Consider the following 17,275-nt stretch of genomic DNA (forward strand, 5'->3'; position numbering starts at 1 on the left):
TCATTCCTGCTGGAGCTTTTTGTTTTTTTCCCCCTTTTAAAGATTTTCTTATTTAATCACGAGAAAGAGAGAGGCAGAGACACAGGCAGAGGGAGAAGCAGGCTCCATGCAGGGAGCCCCACGTGGGACTCGACCCCGGGTCTCCAGGGTCACACCCTGGACCGAAGGCAGGTGCTCAACCGCTGAGCCACCTGCCCCCAGCTAGAGCTTTTAAAATGAACCTGTTTATAGATCATTCCTGGCCTCCCATCCTTAGCTCTAGTGCCTACTATTGAGTAGCCCATAGTGAGGATCCAATAAATAGATTCAATGAATTGAGTGAAAAAAGGTGACCTTGGGCAAGGCTTAGAGTCACAGCCTGTATCTGATATCATAGCTATTGTGTCCTATATCCTTTGATCATCCTTTTTGGCCAGTTGTCTGCGGAAGCAGGGGTTACATGTAAAAACTCAATGTCTCAACTTAATGGTGTCTTTTTTATTTTTAGTTACTTTTCCTTTCCCCTTGGTATCCTTCTCTATCTCCAACTGAAGAGGGAGAAGAAAGAGTCCGAGGAGAGTAGGAGGGAGAGGAGCAGGATGGGAAGAAAGAACAGCAGGAGTCACCCTTCAGTATAGTTTATACCAACTATTCTAAAATAATTTTTTTTTAATTGGTAATATCCAATGTTGATGAGGTTGTGGAAAAACCAGTGCTAGTGAAAATCAGTGATGATGCCTAGCATTTGTTAAGCAGCTACTAAGTTCTAAATACACATTTCATTTACTTTGGTCCTCACAACTCTATGGGACAGGAATGACTACTGTTCCCATTTATGGATCAAGAAATTGAGGCTTAGAGAGGTTGACCATAGGGGCACCAGTGGCTCAGTCGATTAAACATCTGACTGCATCTCAACTCAGGTCTTGATCTTAGGGTGGTGTGTTCAAGCCCCACATTGGGCTCCATGCTGGGTGTGGAGCCTACTTAATAAAAAGAAAAGACAAGAAAAAAAGTCTGACTATAGAAACATTATGTTGACACAAGTTTTTCTTTTTCTTTTTTTTTTAAAGCAACACTACAAGTGATATACCAAAACTGTGTAACATTTGTGTCTTCTGGCCCATAACTGCCAATCTTTTCTGGAGTAACTCGAGAGAAAAGAAGAGTTATATTCGCAAAGACTTTCACCACAGCATAATCTCAAATAGTGAAAAAGCAGAAACAACTTGAATGCAAACAAGATAATTTATAGAACATCAACGTGATAGAATATCATGTGGCTACTGAAAGAATAATTATGAAGACTGCTAAAACACAGGAAAATGTTTTATGGTGTATATATATGTTTTTTTAAAGATCTTATTTATTTATTTATTTATTTATTTATTTATTTATTCATGATAGACATAGAGAGAGAGAGGCAGAGACACAGGAGGAGGGAGAAGCAGACTCCATGCCTGCAGCCTGACTTGGGACCCGATCCCAGGACCGTAGGATGGCGCCCTGGGCCAAAGGCAGGCACTAAACCGCTGAGCCACCCAGGGATCCCCTGTTTTATGGTATATTAAGCTAAAAATCAGACTGTGAAAATGAACCTATAACAACCACTTAAAAAATATATGCATTTGAATAAGAACCAAAAAGGAATATATGAAAATAGTTGTGTTAAGAATACCGGATTAGAGGAGATTTTTCTCTTTAAAGTATTTGCTTTAATATGATTATGTTGTTTTTACTTTTCAAAAATAATTAATACCCATGATAATAGGGGGAAAGTGCTGAATTAGACATATATGTGCTCTGCTGAACAGAACACTAAGTAAACCATTGAACTTAAGTCATTATTATTGATCAATACAAAGTTACTTGAGGATATCAAACACACTTGAGAAATATATTTTTATAACTGGTTTAATGAATTTATCAGCAATTTCAAAGACTCTCAGTTGATGTCCAGTGGGGATCTGTGGTAATTCTTCTCCATGTCATGTTCCACCCTCACACCCAAGCTTTAAGTTAGCAGCTTCGATCAGTCTAGTTTTAGCCACCAGTGATTTTATGGTTCTGACTTTTGGTCTTGTTCTTGGATGCACTGTGTCTCTTTCAGAATAGTCACTTTTATGTATCCAGCTTCAGAATTCTGTGAACCCTAAAGAGACTTGGGGGACTTCAAGGTTTGCGATTGCTTCTTCTGACTTACGTTCCTCAAGCTCTTGAAGGTTTCTGACTGACTGTACCAAACCTCTTCCTGAAAAACTAAGAATGGCCATTTGTGAGGACTTTGTTAAAATGGGATCTCTTGATAGCACTCTGGGATTACAGGGATAAGGTATCAATTGGATTTCAGTTTTTTACAAGAGTCAAATACAAAGAAAGTCAAGTAACATTTACCTTAAATTTATGTTCAGGGATTACCTTCTACCTTAAGTCAAGATTCTGTCAGATATGGGGGTGAAGAGGTGGAAAACAGAGAAGGAAATGGAAAAAGATTCAAGTACTAAGTATAGAAAAATCGCCCCCAAATGCTATGCTTTGTCAAGCTAGCAACTCAGGAGGGGTTAGGCTGCCATGACTCTCAGGCTTGCAGATGATTGTCTTGACTTTACTAACCTGGAGCTTGATAAGGGCAAGATTTTACTCCATACTTCAAGTTCAGGGACGTCATTAATTGTCTCCTAAAAGAAAAGAAAGGATTGCATATTTAAAATTATAAGCCATTGGCAATATGATCCTAAAATGTATGCTTTATATATATGTTTGGCTAAAGATTTAATTCACTTACCTCATACCGATTAGAATGGCCATCATTAAAAAAACAAAACAAAACAAAACAAAAACAAAAACACAAGAGATAAATCCTGGCACAGGTGTGGAGAAAAAGGAACCCTTGTGCACCATTGGTGGGCATCTACATTGGTGCAGCCACTGTGGAAAACAGTAGGGCAGTTCCTCATAAAACTAAAAACAGAAATGCCATATGATCCAACAATTCCACTTCTGGATATCCAGAGAAAATGAAATCACTGTCTGAAGATATCTGCACCCCACGGCCCCATGTTCATAGCAGAATTATTTACAACAGCCAAGACATGGAACCTAAGTGTCCATGGATTGATAAATGAATAAAGAAAATGTGATAAACACACATGGAATGTTATTCAACTATAAAAAAAGAAGGAAATCCTGCCATTTGCAATGACACGGATGTACCTTCAGAGCATTATTCTAAGTGAAATAAATCAGAGAAAGACAAATACTACATGATTTCACATATATGTACAATCTAAAAAAAAACAACTCACAGAAGCAGAGATCAGATTTGTGATTGCCAGAGGTGAGGGTGCGGTGGATGGAGGAATTAGTTGAAGGTGGTCAAAAGGCAAAGACTTCCAATTATAAGATAAATTCTGAGGATGTAATATACACACTGAAGACAACATTTAACAGTGCTGTACTGTATGTTTGAGAGTTGCTAAGACAGTAGATCTTAAAAGTTCTCATCGCCAGGAAAAAAATTGTAACTAAGTGAGGTGATAGAGGTTAACTAATCTTATTGTGATAATCATTTTGCATTGCATGCATATATCAAATCATTATGTTATACAAATCAAAGTTACACTTTTTAACTTATGAAATGAATGTTATAAGTCAATTACACCTCAATAAAACTGAAAAAAATGTATTCCCTAAATACCTATAGAATATCTGGTAATTATAAATCTTACATTTTTACATTAGCACTTCCACTGTAAGCCTGCTTATTATATCTATTTTCCTACATGAATCACCTCATATTAGCTGATAAAAATCATTCTGTTTTATTTACTTAGGTAAGGTTTTCTTAGTACTCTGGTAAATATTTTCTGTCCCTTTAAATTATGAAAAAAGTATTTTTTTCATAAAATCTATGACTTTTTTTTTAAATCTATGACTTTAAAGACCAAATACCCTTTCTCACAGAAACCAATCAACAGAGACCAAATTTTACATATGATTATGAGGGTTTAGTAATTCTCCAAAACTTGGACCTCTGTTTAACCTTTAATATAGGCCAGTTTGTTTCTGTGAGAAATTTTTAGTTATCCTGAAATAAATGAGAAACTTCTATAAGGAGGAAAAAACTAGCATTCAGAAAAATTTATAATGTGTGAAAAATATTACTAGACTAGGAGTTAGGAGAGCAAGGCTTGAATTCTGGCTCTACTAGTTGTTAGACTCTGATACATCCTGTCACCTCTCTGCGTTTTGCTTCCTACATTTAAAATGTAAGAATAACAATTAATACCTAATCTTTCAGGGGTATTGTGAAAATTTATTAACATAAACATATCTAACATATGGGAGGAACCCAATAAGTGTTCAATATAGAAACAAGTGTATGTATATGCAGTGAAAGAAAGAAGCTATATATATTTTAAAGATTTTATTTATTTATTCATGAGAGATACAGAGAGAGAGAGAGACGCAGAAACACAGGCAGAGGGAGAAGCAGGCTCCATGCAGGGAGCCCGATGTGGGACTTGATCCCGGGTCTCCAGGATCACGCCCTGGGCTGAAGGCGGCGCTAAGCTGAGCCACCAGGGCTGCCGTTTTTTGAATGCCATTTATTTGCCAAGCAACACACTAGGTACTTTATATGCATTATTCTAATTATTCTACTTTATTGCCAGCAGCCGTATTTGAAATTCATTCACTGATTCATTGATTCATTCATTCATTCTTGTGGAGATATAATTCACGCAATAAACAACTCAGTCATTTAAAGTGCACAATTTGGGGCGCCTAGGTGGCTCAGCTGGCTAGGCATCTGACTCTTGGTTTCAGCTCAGGTCATGATTTCAGAGTCATGCGATCAAGCCCTGTGTTGGGCTCCACACTCAGTATGGAGTCTGCTTGTCCCTCTCCCTCTGCTCCTTCCCCCTGCTTGCACTTTCTCTCTCGCTCTCTCTCTCTCTCTCTCATATATATATAAATAAATAAAAGTAAAGTGCACAATTCAATGGTTTTTAGTACATTCACAGGGTTGTACAACCATTATTACAATCAATTTAAAAAATCTTCAGCACCCCCAATATAAACCTAATACCTTTAGCTACACCTCCCATCCCTAAATGATTCAGCCCTAAGCAACTACTCATCTACTTCTATGTTTATATAGTTGCCTATTCTGGATATTTTATATAAATGGAATTGTATAATATATGGTGACTGTTTTTCTCATTTCACATATCTTTAAACTTTGTCTGCATTATAACATGGATTAATGCTTCATTCCTTTTTATGGCTGAATGATATCCTGCTGTATGGATGGATATAACACATTTTATTTTATCCATCATCTGATAGACATTTGGATTGTTTACTTCTTGGCTATTATCAATAATGCTGCTCTAAGTCTTTATATACAGATTTTGGTGTGGAACAACCACCTTTGAGTGTTATTACTACATTTTCCCAGATTAGGGAACTAGAAAGTGAATTAGGTTTCCTTTTTTCACACAGCTAGTAAAATGCTGAGCTGGGATTTGAGACATGAGGTGCTTTGAGAAAATATATCAAGGACACAAAGCCATATTTTGAGAGGGGAGGATTCAGAAAAAGCTTTATGGAAGAGAAGATATTTAGTTGAATTCTGAGGGACAGTAGGAACCAGCCAAGAGAAAATCTGGTGGAGGGAAGTCATGGGAGAAGGCAGTGGAGGGAGAGGGGTTTCCTAGAAGAGCCTAAAGCTGATAGAATATAGAATTCAAAGACCTGTACAATGTGGAACCCTAGAGTGGAGAGGGGAACCAATGAGAGATAAGAAGGGTGAGAGTGGCAGAGGCCAGGTTGTGGAGAATATGAAGACTGTGTTGGAAAATTTGGGTTTTATCAACGAGACTGTGTTAAGTCATTGAATAGCGTTGAGTCATAAACTCAGATTATATTTTGTAAAGACCCCTCTGGCTATAGACTAATAGAACAAAAGGACTTCAAAAGACAAAAGCCAGGAAGATGGGATGTGTCTTTCCAAGTAAGGAAAATATATGATCCAGAGGGAGGAAACTTCAGAGCTTTGGGTGAAACAGCAAATAGATCTGTTTCATTTGATCAAGTTTGTTTGATGTCAGAAAGTTATTTGGACCATGGGAAGTTCCTGTGTGGCTTCAGTTCTTCTGGCTTAGACATCAACAACTCTGGAAGCCTTCTCTAACTACCCCAGACAGATCTAGATGCCATTCCACCTGCTTTCACTGCATTCTGGGCCTACCGCTATTGTGCTTATCACAGTATATGGTAGATATGACTTTCACTCTCACTAGGGCTGAGTGCAGGGAGCGCAAACACTGTATCTTGTACATCACCATATCCAAACCACAAGGGGGACAGTGTGAAACCTGGCACACTCTATATGCCTAATAAACATTTGTTGAATGAATGAACTTTATCTGATAGACAAAGCAAGTCTCTGAAACTCTGTGAGATGAAGAACTACGAAGGCAGGCAGTGTTTCGTTAAGATTACTCTGGAGGCATGGGCAGGACAGATTACAAGGGAAGAGTGAAAGGAGATGAGTGAAATTGTTGCTGTAACTCAGGTACTAAGTGCTTGGGATATGGAGGGTAACACGATGAACATAGCTCCTGCTCTCATGGGTTTACAACCCAAAAGAGAGAAAGATGGGATTACAATGCAGGAAGCAACATGGTCTCTTACCAGCCTATGTCTCCAGTTATGCCAATACCCCAAATGGGAAACAGTACACTTGGGGTATTATGAGGTAACGGCTAAGAACAGAGAGAGTTGGTTTCAGTCCTTGCTCTTCTATTTATCAGCGATGTGCCTTGGGCAGTGATGTCACTTCACCTCACTAGAGCTCAATTTCCTGAGCTGTGAAAATGGCAAGGTTATTTTGTAGATTAAAAGAGATAATGTACATAAAATGCTTAGCAAAGTACCAGGCGCATAGCAAGCACTCAATAAATGTCAGACTCTCACCATTTTTGTCTCTGAGGTGTTGCAAGGAAAGAGGAGATCTAGAATATGTCTGATCTCTATATGTGATCTGTTTGTAGTGATACTCAATCATTGAGAATCAAGAGACGTGGGAAATGTCAGCAGTAGCTGTGTGACTCAGGTACATCATTAACCTCTCTCGAGTTTCATCACTTTCCCATATAAAATGAGGGGACTGAAGTGGAAGATTCTTAAGATTCTAAGTTTAAAAGCAATTTTGGAGTTGTTTTAACACATATGAAGATGTTACCAGTTGGTACTTTTGTTCCACATGAAACGTGGAGTTTGATATACTGTAGTCCTGACCCATGTCACATTTCTTATCTTGTTTGAGCATAATATGGTGGCAATCAAAGCTATTGGTCCTAGTATATACTCCACTCAGGCTCTAACTCAGTACCTATAAGACTATAATGCTTATTCATGTATGTCTGTCCTTCTCTACTTAACTAAAGACTTCAAGAAACAGGGTCTAGCTTCATATTCCTAGGATTTAGCATAGTTCCTAAAACTGATAAATATTTGCTGAATGAATAAGTATATTGTGAATGGCTAGACAATTGAGAACAGTTGTAGCTCAAGCAAAAACATAAACTGTTGGAAATCAAGCCCATAATCTGGCAGTTCTACTTTTGACAAAATCTACAAAACAACTCATATGCCTTAGGAATAATTACCTTTCTTTTATTTTTTCTTAAATTTTTTTACCTTTCTTTTAAAAAAGATTTTGTTTATTTATTTAAGAGAGAGAGTGAGCAAGAGCAAGAAGTTGGGGGAGGAATGGAGGGGGAGAGAGAGAGAGAGAGAGAGCGAGAGAGAGAGAAAGAGAATGAGAGAGAGAGAATCCCAAGCAGATTCTGTGCTGAGTGTGGAACCTGATATGGGGCTTGATCCTGCAAACCTGAGACCATGACCTGAACTGAAATCAAGAGTTGGATGCCCAACTGACTGAGCTACGCAGGGACCCCAGAAATAATCACCTTTCTGAGAATAAATCAGATGTGGGTCTTATGCTCATACCAATAGTACCCAACAAACAGAATCTACATGAAATATCTTGGGAAGAAACGTCTAGCAGATGATATAAACCAGGGGAGAAAGCAAGCAGCCTCTGTATCCTGGATTCAGAATGCAACTCTGTTCACTGAAGTCCCTTTTGCTGACACATTGACCAGCCAGACTCTGGACCTTCTCTGAACCTATACTATTTGCCACAGCTGTCTGGACTCTGCTACTTGTCTACTTGGATTTCTGTACATTAATTGCTTTTCTCTGACTCCAATGTTCTCCTCAGGCTTGACTCATTGCCAGACCAGACTATCTCCATTTACCTCTCTGAGCCTCAGACTGCTCATTTCTCAGGGCTAGAATAATCCATGGCAAACAGGTTTGAGAATGAGGCATACATGTGAGAATATTTAAATTCATTCATTCTCAAATATTTATGGAGCACCTGTCTATAGATACAATGACAGATGAGATAAAATACTTGCCCTTCAGGATCTCACTGCTGAGTTAATGAGATAGAGAAGAAAAAAGGCAATGATGATGTAGTGTTAAGGAAGAAGCTATGAGACATGTACAAATCTCTTTGGGATAATGTAGGGGGAGAGTGTTTACTAAAAGCTGACCCAGGGGTGCCTTGGTGGGTCATTCAGTTGGGCATCTGACTCTTGATCTTAGCTTGGGCCTTGATCTCAAGGTCATGAGTTTGGGTCCCAAGCTGACCTAATAAAGAGCAAAGTTGGCCAAGAGGAGTCTCAGAGTCTGTTGCTCTGGTGCAGCCAATGAGCCTCTTTGCCACAGTCCACTATGAGGCCAAGTGCAGCCTACAGCTACATGAAGATGAAGGGAAGGGACACCTGGGTGGCTCAGCAGTTGAGCGCCTGCCTTCAGCCCAGGGCATGATTCCAGAATCCCAGGATCGAGTCCCACATCAGGCTTCCTGCATGAGCCTGCTTCTCCTTCTGCCTGTGTCTCTGCCTCTCTCTCTCTCTTTCTCTCTCTCTGTGTCTCTCACGAATAAATAAATAAGATCTTTTTTTAAAAAAGGAATACGTTTAAAAACAAAGATGAAGGGAAGAGACAACACAATAACCTTGGCAACTAGGCTTCATATGAAGGACACGCAAAAGCACACATCTTACCTTTTCTTCATAAATCTGCATGCTCTTTATGATTCGCTTTAAGAAGCCAACGTGCTGTGTAAGCCGGAGGCTGATTTCCCGCAATTGCTTATTTTCTTGATCCAGAAGAAAGACTCTAAGAATGGGATAGATCAGAGGAATAATTGAAACTTTCTGTATAATTACTAAAACTCAACACTATGTCCCACTTCCCACCAGCTCTGGGTCCTAGCCCACTGCCTAGATTATGTTTGGCAGAATGATTCCCACCATGTTCCAAGACCAAGTAGAAACTAATAAGCTTCTGGACCATACATAGTCATTAAAAACATATTGAGAACAGAGACATACCATATGCAAGAGTGTGGAAGGCACAGTTCTAGCCCTAGAGAAATGTGATGATGGATATGGTCCCATTTAGGGGTGGGACTGAAACAAGAGACTCTGCATCCCTTCAAACATTGTAGCTACACAGCCTGCATCTGGTTCTAATCTCATGCAGTCCTCCCATACTTTTGTAGCAGTAGCATAGCAGCAGTAGTAGCAGCAGAAGCAGTAGTAATAGTAGTAGTAGCAGCACTAGTATTAGTAGTGGCAGCAGTAGCAGTAATAGTAGTAACAGCAGCAGCCATAGTAACAGTAACAGTAATAGCAGCAGCATCAGTAGTAGTGGTAGTAGCAGCAGTAGTAGTGGTACTAAAAGCAGTAGTAGCAGCAGCAGTAGCAGTAATGGTAATAGTAGCAGCAATAACAGCAGCAGCTGTAGTAATAGCATTAGTGGCGGCAGCAGCAGCAGTTGTAATAGCAGCAGTAGTAATAGTAGTAGTAGCAGCAGTGGTATTAATAATAGTAGCAGCATTAGTAGCGGTAATAGTAGCAACAGAGTAATAGCAGCAGCAGCAGCAACAGCAGTAGCAGTAGTGGTAGCAGCAGCAATAGCAGTAGTTAATAGTAGAAGTAGAGCAGCAGTAGTAGCAGCAGCAGCAGCAGCAACCTTTTACCACGTACTTACCATGTGTTATGCACTGTAACCACCCACAGAGTAAACACTTAAAACCGCTCATGTATTGGCTCATTCGATCCTCACAACAACTCCATGAAATCACTATCGTTATGGAGTCCATTTTACAGATGAGGAAACTGAAGCCCAGAAAAAAGCAACTTGTTTAAAGACATAAAAACCAGAAAGTCGTAGAACTGAGATGCCAATCCAGATCTTTCAGACTTCTAAGCCTGAGTTCCTAACCAGTATTCCAGGCTCACTCTCCAGGGCCATGGTTTATTTAGGACACATGAGGGTACAACAGTGTGGGTCGGAGATTTGTGTTTGAGTTCTGGTTCTGCCACTTACTAGCTGTGTGATCCTTGGCAAATTACCAAACCTGAGCCTCAGTTTTCTCATCTGTAAAAGGAAGAAGCACCCTGTAGAAGAAACTTACTCCAGTTTCTGGAGTAAGTAAACTGTAAGTAACTGTAAGTAACTCTTGTAAGTAAAACATACAAGTCCAATCCAGATGGCCAGAGTGTGTCTTTAGGAGGGTAAGAGGAGAACATCATTAATGTTAAGGCACGGGTAATAAGTCAGTTGTGTTGGGAATGTCAGAATCAATGACATAGTTTGAGAAGGGCAGTGGCTTATATAGAGTATATTCAAGGGGAGACACAGATAATAAGAGATAATCAGAGACTCCCCAGGCCTGCCCGGAGAAGTGTGTGTCCACAATAGCAGAAGGAGAGTTCCAGGCTACTGGACAGATCTCCCCACAGACTGTGGGCTGCAGGGCCAAGCTAATGAGGTTTGCACACTACTGTGTCACTGACCAAGCTACCTGAGCTCCCGAACCTTTCTGGACCTTAGCTTTCTCACCTATAAACTAAGGCTAATCCCAGAGCATCCTTCGTGGATTGGTGTGAGGCTTGGTGAGACAGCGAACTTACATCAGTGCCTAGCACATAGTAAATGCCCCCAAAATGTTATCACTATAGCTATTATTGGTGACTCTATGTGTTAAGATCAACCCATTCTCTTTGCCCTAATTCTGTGCTCTTTGGTGAAGGAGAAACCTCTATGGAGAATTCACTGGCTCCTCAGGCAGGATCGCACCTACCTGTTCTCGACTGAAGATATTACGCATTTGTTGCTGTGGGTTAATTGTTCTTGGTCTAGGAATTGTTCCAGAAGTTTCCTTTTCTCTAGGAGCAGTATATCATTTTGAGCAATGACCTGGTCCCGGAATGCCTTATCCTAGAGATCATAAAGCCCCTCGTTACTGCAGGAGGAAGAATTATGAAATGGACAGCAAATTTCCTTTTTTTATTTTTCCTCTCTTGCCCCCTAGGTTGTCTTCACCTATTTGCTGATGTTGCCAGCTATATAGTTCTTTTGTTGATTTTGGTCATTTTAGGTCCTGCCTTTTTTTTTTTTTAAACAATTAGTCATTCTTCTGGCTAACAGTTAAAAATATCTGAGCACTCAACTTCCAGTAAGATCCCAAGGCTTTCATGTATATTTTAATATCACAGGGTATCAAATCACTAACAAATACAACTGAATCTCCTAAAGCTCCAGTTTGACATTTTTCCTTATAACACACCTCCATCTGCAATGTGGTGATAGTCTTAGGCAAAGAGAAGAGATGGGAATTTAGCCCTCAAACTTGGCAACCAGCGTCAGGATCTTAGTTGGCTTGGCAAATCAAGCAGGTAAGCCAGCTACTGAGAATATCTTTGTGGATATCAGCCCAAAGAGACTTCTAGCTTGACACCAGGTTTCATTTCCTACCAACAATTTTCCAAAAAGCAATAGCTAGTGAAGCTATAGCTAAAATGATAAAGGAGGGTAGCTTGTGAAAAAATACTAACGTTTTTATATTGAAAGAGTCAGTGGATATTAATAAATATCACTGTTGGTGAGGAGTTCAGAAGCTCAAAAGTGTAGACTTGCCCTTTTCACATCAGTGATGACCTATCACTGGTAAGTGCCTTCACCCTTCTGTGTTTGTTCCCTACCTGCCAAAGGCAGGAGTGAGTGGGGATGGGAAGAGAATAATGAGCTGCTGGCAGATGGTGAATCATAGAGTTAAGAGGGGCAACTTTCTTACTATCTTTTAAATAAGGCACCGATATAGATCATCCAGAAAAGACTCCATCTATTATTCAAGAATTGTAAGAAAGGATATGACATTATGTTCTGAAACAAACCACTCCAGATTTTAAAGTCCCGCAGCCAGGACCCTTCAATGTCTAACAATAGTCTTGTCTGCTCTTATTTAAGTATGTTTTTGGTAAGGATTGAGAATAGAAGCAGTCATCCCACTGATAATACTCTGCAGTTACAACTGGATTAGAAAGGAATCTGGATGGGGCAGGCTCCTGAAACTCTGCCCTTTGGAAATGCCTTATTCTTTGAACCAGAAAATCAGGACATCTGCTCTAATAAAAGGATAAAATATTTGGAGAAATTTGGTTTGGATGTTTACAACAGGCAAGAGACTCAACAGGCTCACTGTATAAAGAGAAGGCTGAAGGAATGAAGTCCAAAAAAAGCGGCATTACTTTCTGGAGACTTGGTGCTTGGAAGGTGAGCCCAGCTCTGGTCCGTGGGCCCTAAAATAAGTAAAATCAGGACCTCCAGGTTTGTACCACTGTGGCATTAGTATTTCCTATTCTATTAACAATTTCTCTTGTTAACTGACATATACCAATTAACATGTTTCTAAGAGAGCGTATACCAAGAGAGAAGAAAATAACATCTATGTATAGTTGTCTGTGTCAGGTGCCACTCCATGGCATTTCCTATTTTAACTGCACAAAAGCCTTATGAGGTGGGGATTAGTTCTGGCATTTCATGATGGAAAACAATACCCAGAGACTTGTGCCAGGTCACAGAACTATTCAGTGGCAAGTCAAGATTTTGCATCTAAGGCCAAAACCCACAGCACCCTTCAATGGCAGTAGGCAAAGGGACCAACTGCCCTTCCTTAGCTCTGCATATTTGCCATCTCCAGAGTATTTCCTGGAGATCTGTTGTTCTCTGGGTAGATGTGTCAGATTCCCAGGGCTGCTGTAACAAATTACCACAAACTGGATGGCTTAAAACAACAGGACCTGTTTTTCTCACATGTCCGGAGGCCACAAGTCTAAACCTGGAAGTGTTGGCTGGGTTAGTTCCTTCTGCCTCTCTCTCAGCTTCTGGTGCTTACAAGCAGTCCCTGGTGCTCCCTGGTGTAGCTGCATCACCCCAACAGCTGCCTCCACCATCATGCAGCCTTCTTCCCCTGTGTGTGTCTACATGTGCTGGCTCTTCTCATAAGGACACCAGTCATACTGGATTTGGGGCCAACTCTAATCCACTATGACCTCATCTTAACTAATTACACCCGCAAAGACCTTATTTCCAAGTTAGAGCACATTCTGAGGTTCTGGGGAGACACAAGTTTGTGGAGGACACTCTCTAACCCAGCACAGTCAGGAAGAAAGTAAACATGCCTGCTGAAAGTAGGAGGCTGTTTCTGTCATGTAACCCTAGGAGTGGAAGGCAGGCAGTACAAGAACATGGCAATGCAGAAGTAGGCTGATATTTCTGGTGAGCCCATGAACCAGGATTGCTACTTTCATCTGTATACTTTTGTGTACTTTTCCTAGTTGTGAGTCTAATCTAGATCTGAGTCTTTAAAAGTTTGACAATTTCGTGCCCAAATAGAAGGATACAGCAAAATCCAACTTATTTTCCTTTCTTACTATAGCGTGGAGTATCAGGAGGATTTTTTTTTAAACATTGGTGACCCATCTGTTATAATCCAAAAATGTTTTATTGTGTGTAGTCTAGAATTCTTAACCATCCCATAATAGCCCATGGAATGACTGAAACTGCATGAGTTCTTTCGGGATCCTTGGCACACACATAGCAATGAGTATTTTAGGAGCGAGCACAGAGTTTTCAAAATTCTGATGGGCTAAGGATCTCAAGAAGGGAAAACATTACTGGCTCTCCACTTTGAATTCACATAGCTTAATGATCTCCAGACCATTCTGCAGTTGATTCCATGCCATCTGTGTCATTTTCTTCCTGCCTACCACTAAGTCACAGGGGCAATGGGACAAGGATGAAGCAGCCATGAATATTGAGGAAAAAAAAGCCTAGAGACACTACACAAGCATTGATAAAGGAACACGAGTCACCCACTTTCTCTGCCATTTAAAACTGACAGAAGTTCGATGCAAACTGAGTGCAATACGAAGTAGGAATGAATTACTGAGGGTCCTTTGGAAGTCTCTGCTGATGCATTTAAGAGAAGACATTTTCATTTGAAAACAAGACACTGATTGGGGTTGGAAGGGCAGGGTATTTTCAGTGTCTGATCCATTTTAGCAACACCATGAGTCTTACTTTTTTTTTTTTTTTTGGCAGAATTACACCAAAAGAAGGTGCAAGGGAAAGAAATGAGAACCTAGGGTATGAAGAGATTGCAAGATAATTAAAGCAGGAGGGGACTTTCTCGAATGAGCCGAGCCACAGCACATCAGGGAGCTCTTCACATTTCTGCTCACCTTTTCCTTTTCTTGATGCAGAATTCTGATTTCATGTTCTAGTTTTTCAATTTTCTTATCTCGTAGTTCTACTTCGTGAACTAAACGGTCCTTAACTCTGCGAAGTTTGGCTTTGTGGTGCTGATGTTTCTCATTATAGTTCCTATAAATGTAAATTTAAACAGAGTGCAGTTGAGCAGAGTGAAAGTTTATGTTGCTTCCTCAGTACGCACCTTTCTTAGGTTTCCTTCTCTTGCTTTCTTGAGGCCTGCCACCAGATGTGGATACTTGTCCAGCCTCACAGCTGTAGGACTTCTGGCCCCCAAGGTAGGGGAATGGACCAAGGGTAACCTCCTAAATAGCAGCAGCTTTAGTCACCCCCAACTCAGGAAACTCTTTGACATCTATTTCTGATTCCTGCTCCATGGAATCAGTAGTTGAGTTCCTAGTTCTTGGCTATACGCTTGGAGAGTGATAAACCCACTCCAACCTCCGATAACTGAGTCTGCTCTCAGTCCTTGCCTGAGTCTGGACTTCTGAAGGCCAATTCTACGTAGGTCTCTGCTCAAGACTCTAACTCAGATTCCGACATAAATCAAACTTACTGCCAGCAAGCCCATGAGAAGATACTCAACATCATTAGCCATTAAGGAAATGTAAATCAAAGCTACAGTGAGATACCTCTCCACACCCCCTAGACTGGCTAAAATAAAACAAACAACAACAAGTGCTAGGAAAGATGCAGAGAGATTGGAACTCTCAAACACTGCTGGTAGGAATGTCAAATGGTGCAGCCTCTTTGGAAAAAGCCTGAAAGTTCTTCAAATGGTTCAACAAAGAACCCTGGGACCTAGCAGTTCCACCCCCAAGAGAAAGGAAATGAAAACACATCCATGTGAAAACTTGTATATGAATATTCATAGTAGCACTATTCACAATAGTCAAAAGGTGGAAACAACCCAAGACCATCAACTGATGGATGGATTAACAAAATATGGCATATTTGTACAATGGAACATTATTCTGGCACAAAAGGGACAACGTACAGATCCATTCTACGACACAGATGAACCTTGAAGGCATTATGTTAAGTGGAAGAAGTCAGTCACAAAGGACCACATATCACATGATTGCATTTCTATGTCCAGAACAGGCAAATGTAGAGGGTTCCTGGTGGCCTACGGTTGGGGGCAGGGAGGGAAAATGAGGATGGCTAAAAGGTTTCTTTTGGGGGTAACAAAATGTTCTAAAATTGATTGTGATGATGGATGTACAACTAAAGCCACCAAATTGTACACTTTAGTGGGTGAACTGTTTGGTATGTTAATTATATCAATAAATGTTTTTAAAAGAAGGACAAAAATCTACATTACCATTTCAAGCTACTATAAACAGCTAATCTGAGTAAACAAGAAAATAGATTAAAGCCTGGATACCCCAACTAGGCAAGCGTCTTTGAAGATGACTGTGCTTTCCAAATAAGGATATGGTTAGTCAAGAAGCACCTCTTCAAATTAAAAATTGAGGAGATATCTTACTTTGAACCCATTAGGTCTGATAACACAAAATCACTCTAAACTAGTGTTTCTCGACCTCTGTCCTGTTGACAATATGTGCCAGGTGATTTGTTGTTGTGGAAGCCTGTACTGTGGTGTGTAGAATGCTTACACAGAATCCTTGGCCTCGACCCACCATATGCCCGGAGTACCTTCTACCGTGTGACAACCCCAAATATCTCCAGACGTTGCAAAATGTTCCCTTGTCCGGGGAGGCAAACCACTGCCCCATGAGAACCATGGCTGCAGCCCACGTTCCTAAACTGAGTTTTCTCTAAGCCTACGGCAGTGATTCTCAAACTGTGTCCTGACTGAGAGCATCGGCATCACCTGGGAACTTGTTAGAAATGCAAAGTCTCAGGCTGTATCCCAGAACTACAGAATCATAAACTCGGGGTGGATCAGTGTTTTAGCAAGTCCTCCGGGGATTCTAATGCAGACTAAAGCTTGAGGGAAAGCCCTGGACATATTTGGGAGGGAGCCCCTTACCACTTCCATTTCATTATAAACAGACCCCTTGTGGCAGGCTATAAGGTCTGCAGGTATGTAGCCTTTCTTCTTTCCTGCTAACCAAAGCCAGATTTCATTTAGGTGTCCACAGAGAGTCCTTGATCTCAAGAAAGGTGTGTGGGCCCCAGCTGTGTGTGTGTGACAGGGGGGTGGGCTTGTGAGAAGGTGTGCCTGCTGGACACTTCTAGGAACTTGAGAAACCATCCCTCTCCGCCCTAGCTGCCCTTGTGCTGAGGCTGTGCGACCTGCAGCTGCAGTCACTGCCTTGTAACCACGATGGGACAAGCCTAAAGACGAACGTGCCCACCCACCAAGCACAGCAGAGCAGAATGAAGGAAAGAGCCTGGTCCTTAGAGACACTGAGCAGCTGAAGCCATCTCCACAATCATATTCCTTGAGATTTTCTCCTCAAGGAAGAGAAAGGAGAAAAGATTTTTGGTCTAAATATGTGTCAGGTGGTTGCTTTGTTTTGGTTGTGTTTTGTTTTGCAGTCAGTTACATCCTGATATCTTAAAAACAAAGCAAAGAACACTACTCCAAACAAACAAAAACTATTCTAATGGGGGGTGCTTGAGT

The 17,275-nt window shown here is 40.6% G+C and overlaps 1 protein-coding gene across 5 annotated transcripts in view; it reads right to left on the bottom strand.

The window, feature by feature from the left end:
* Positions 1-1,875: 1,875 nt before the first annotated feature.
* Positions 1,876-17,275, bottom strand: part of CCDC30 (coiled-coil domain containing 30) — a 67,801-nt gene continuing 52,401 nt past the window's right edge. For all 5 annotated transcript variants that reach the window (XM_038557665.1, XM_038557664.1, XM_038557669.1 and 2 more), the window contains 5 exons: positions 14,655-14,796; positions 11,213-11,349; positions 9,126-9,240; positions 2,593-2,657; positions 1,876-2,238 (listed from right to left, as the gene is read on the bottom strand). In XM_038557665.1, the coding sequence (XP_038413593.1) occupies positions 2,115-2,238; positions 2,593-2,657; positions 9,126-9,240; positions 11,213-11,349; positions 14,655-14,796 (583 nt within the window). In that variant the 3' untranslated portion in view covers positions 1,876-2,114. The remainder of the gene's footprint in view (positions 2,239-2,592; positions 2,658-9,125; positions 9,241-11,212; positions 11,350-14,654; positions 14,797-17,275) is intronic.

This window comes from Canis lupus, chromosome 15 (assembly GCF_011100685.1).
Source record: "Canis lupus familiaris isolate Mischka breed German Shepherd chromosome 15, alternate assembly UU_Cfam_GSD_1.0, whole genome shotgun sequence".
NCBI lineage: Eukaryota > Metazoa > Chordata > Mammalia > Carnivora > Canidae > Canis > Canis lupus.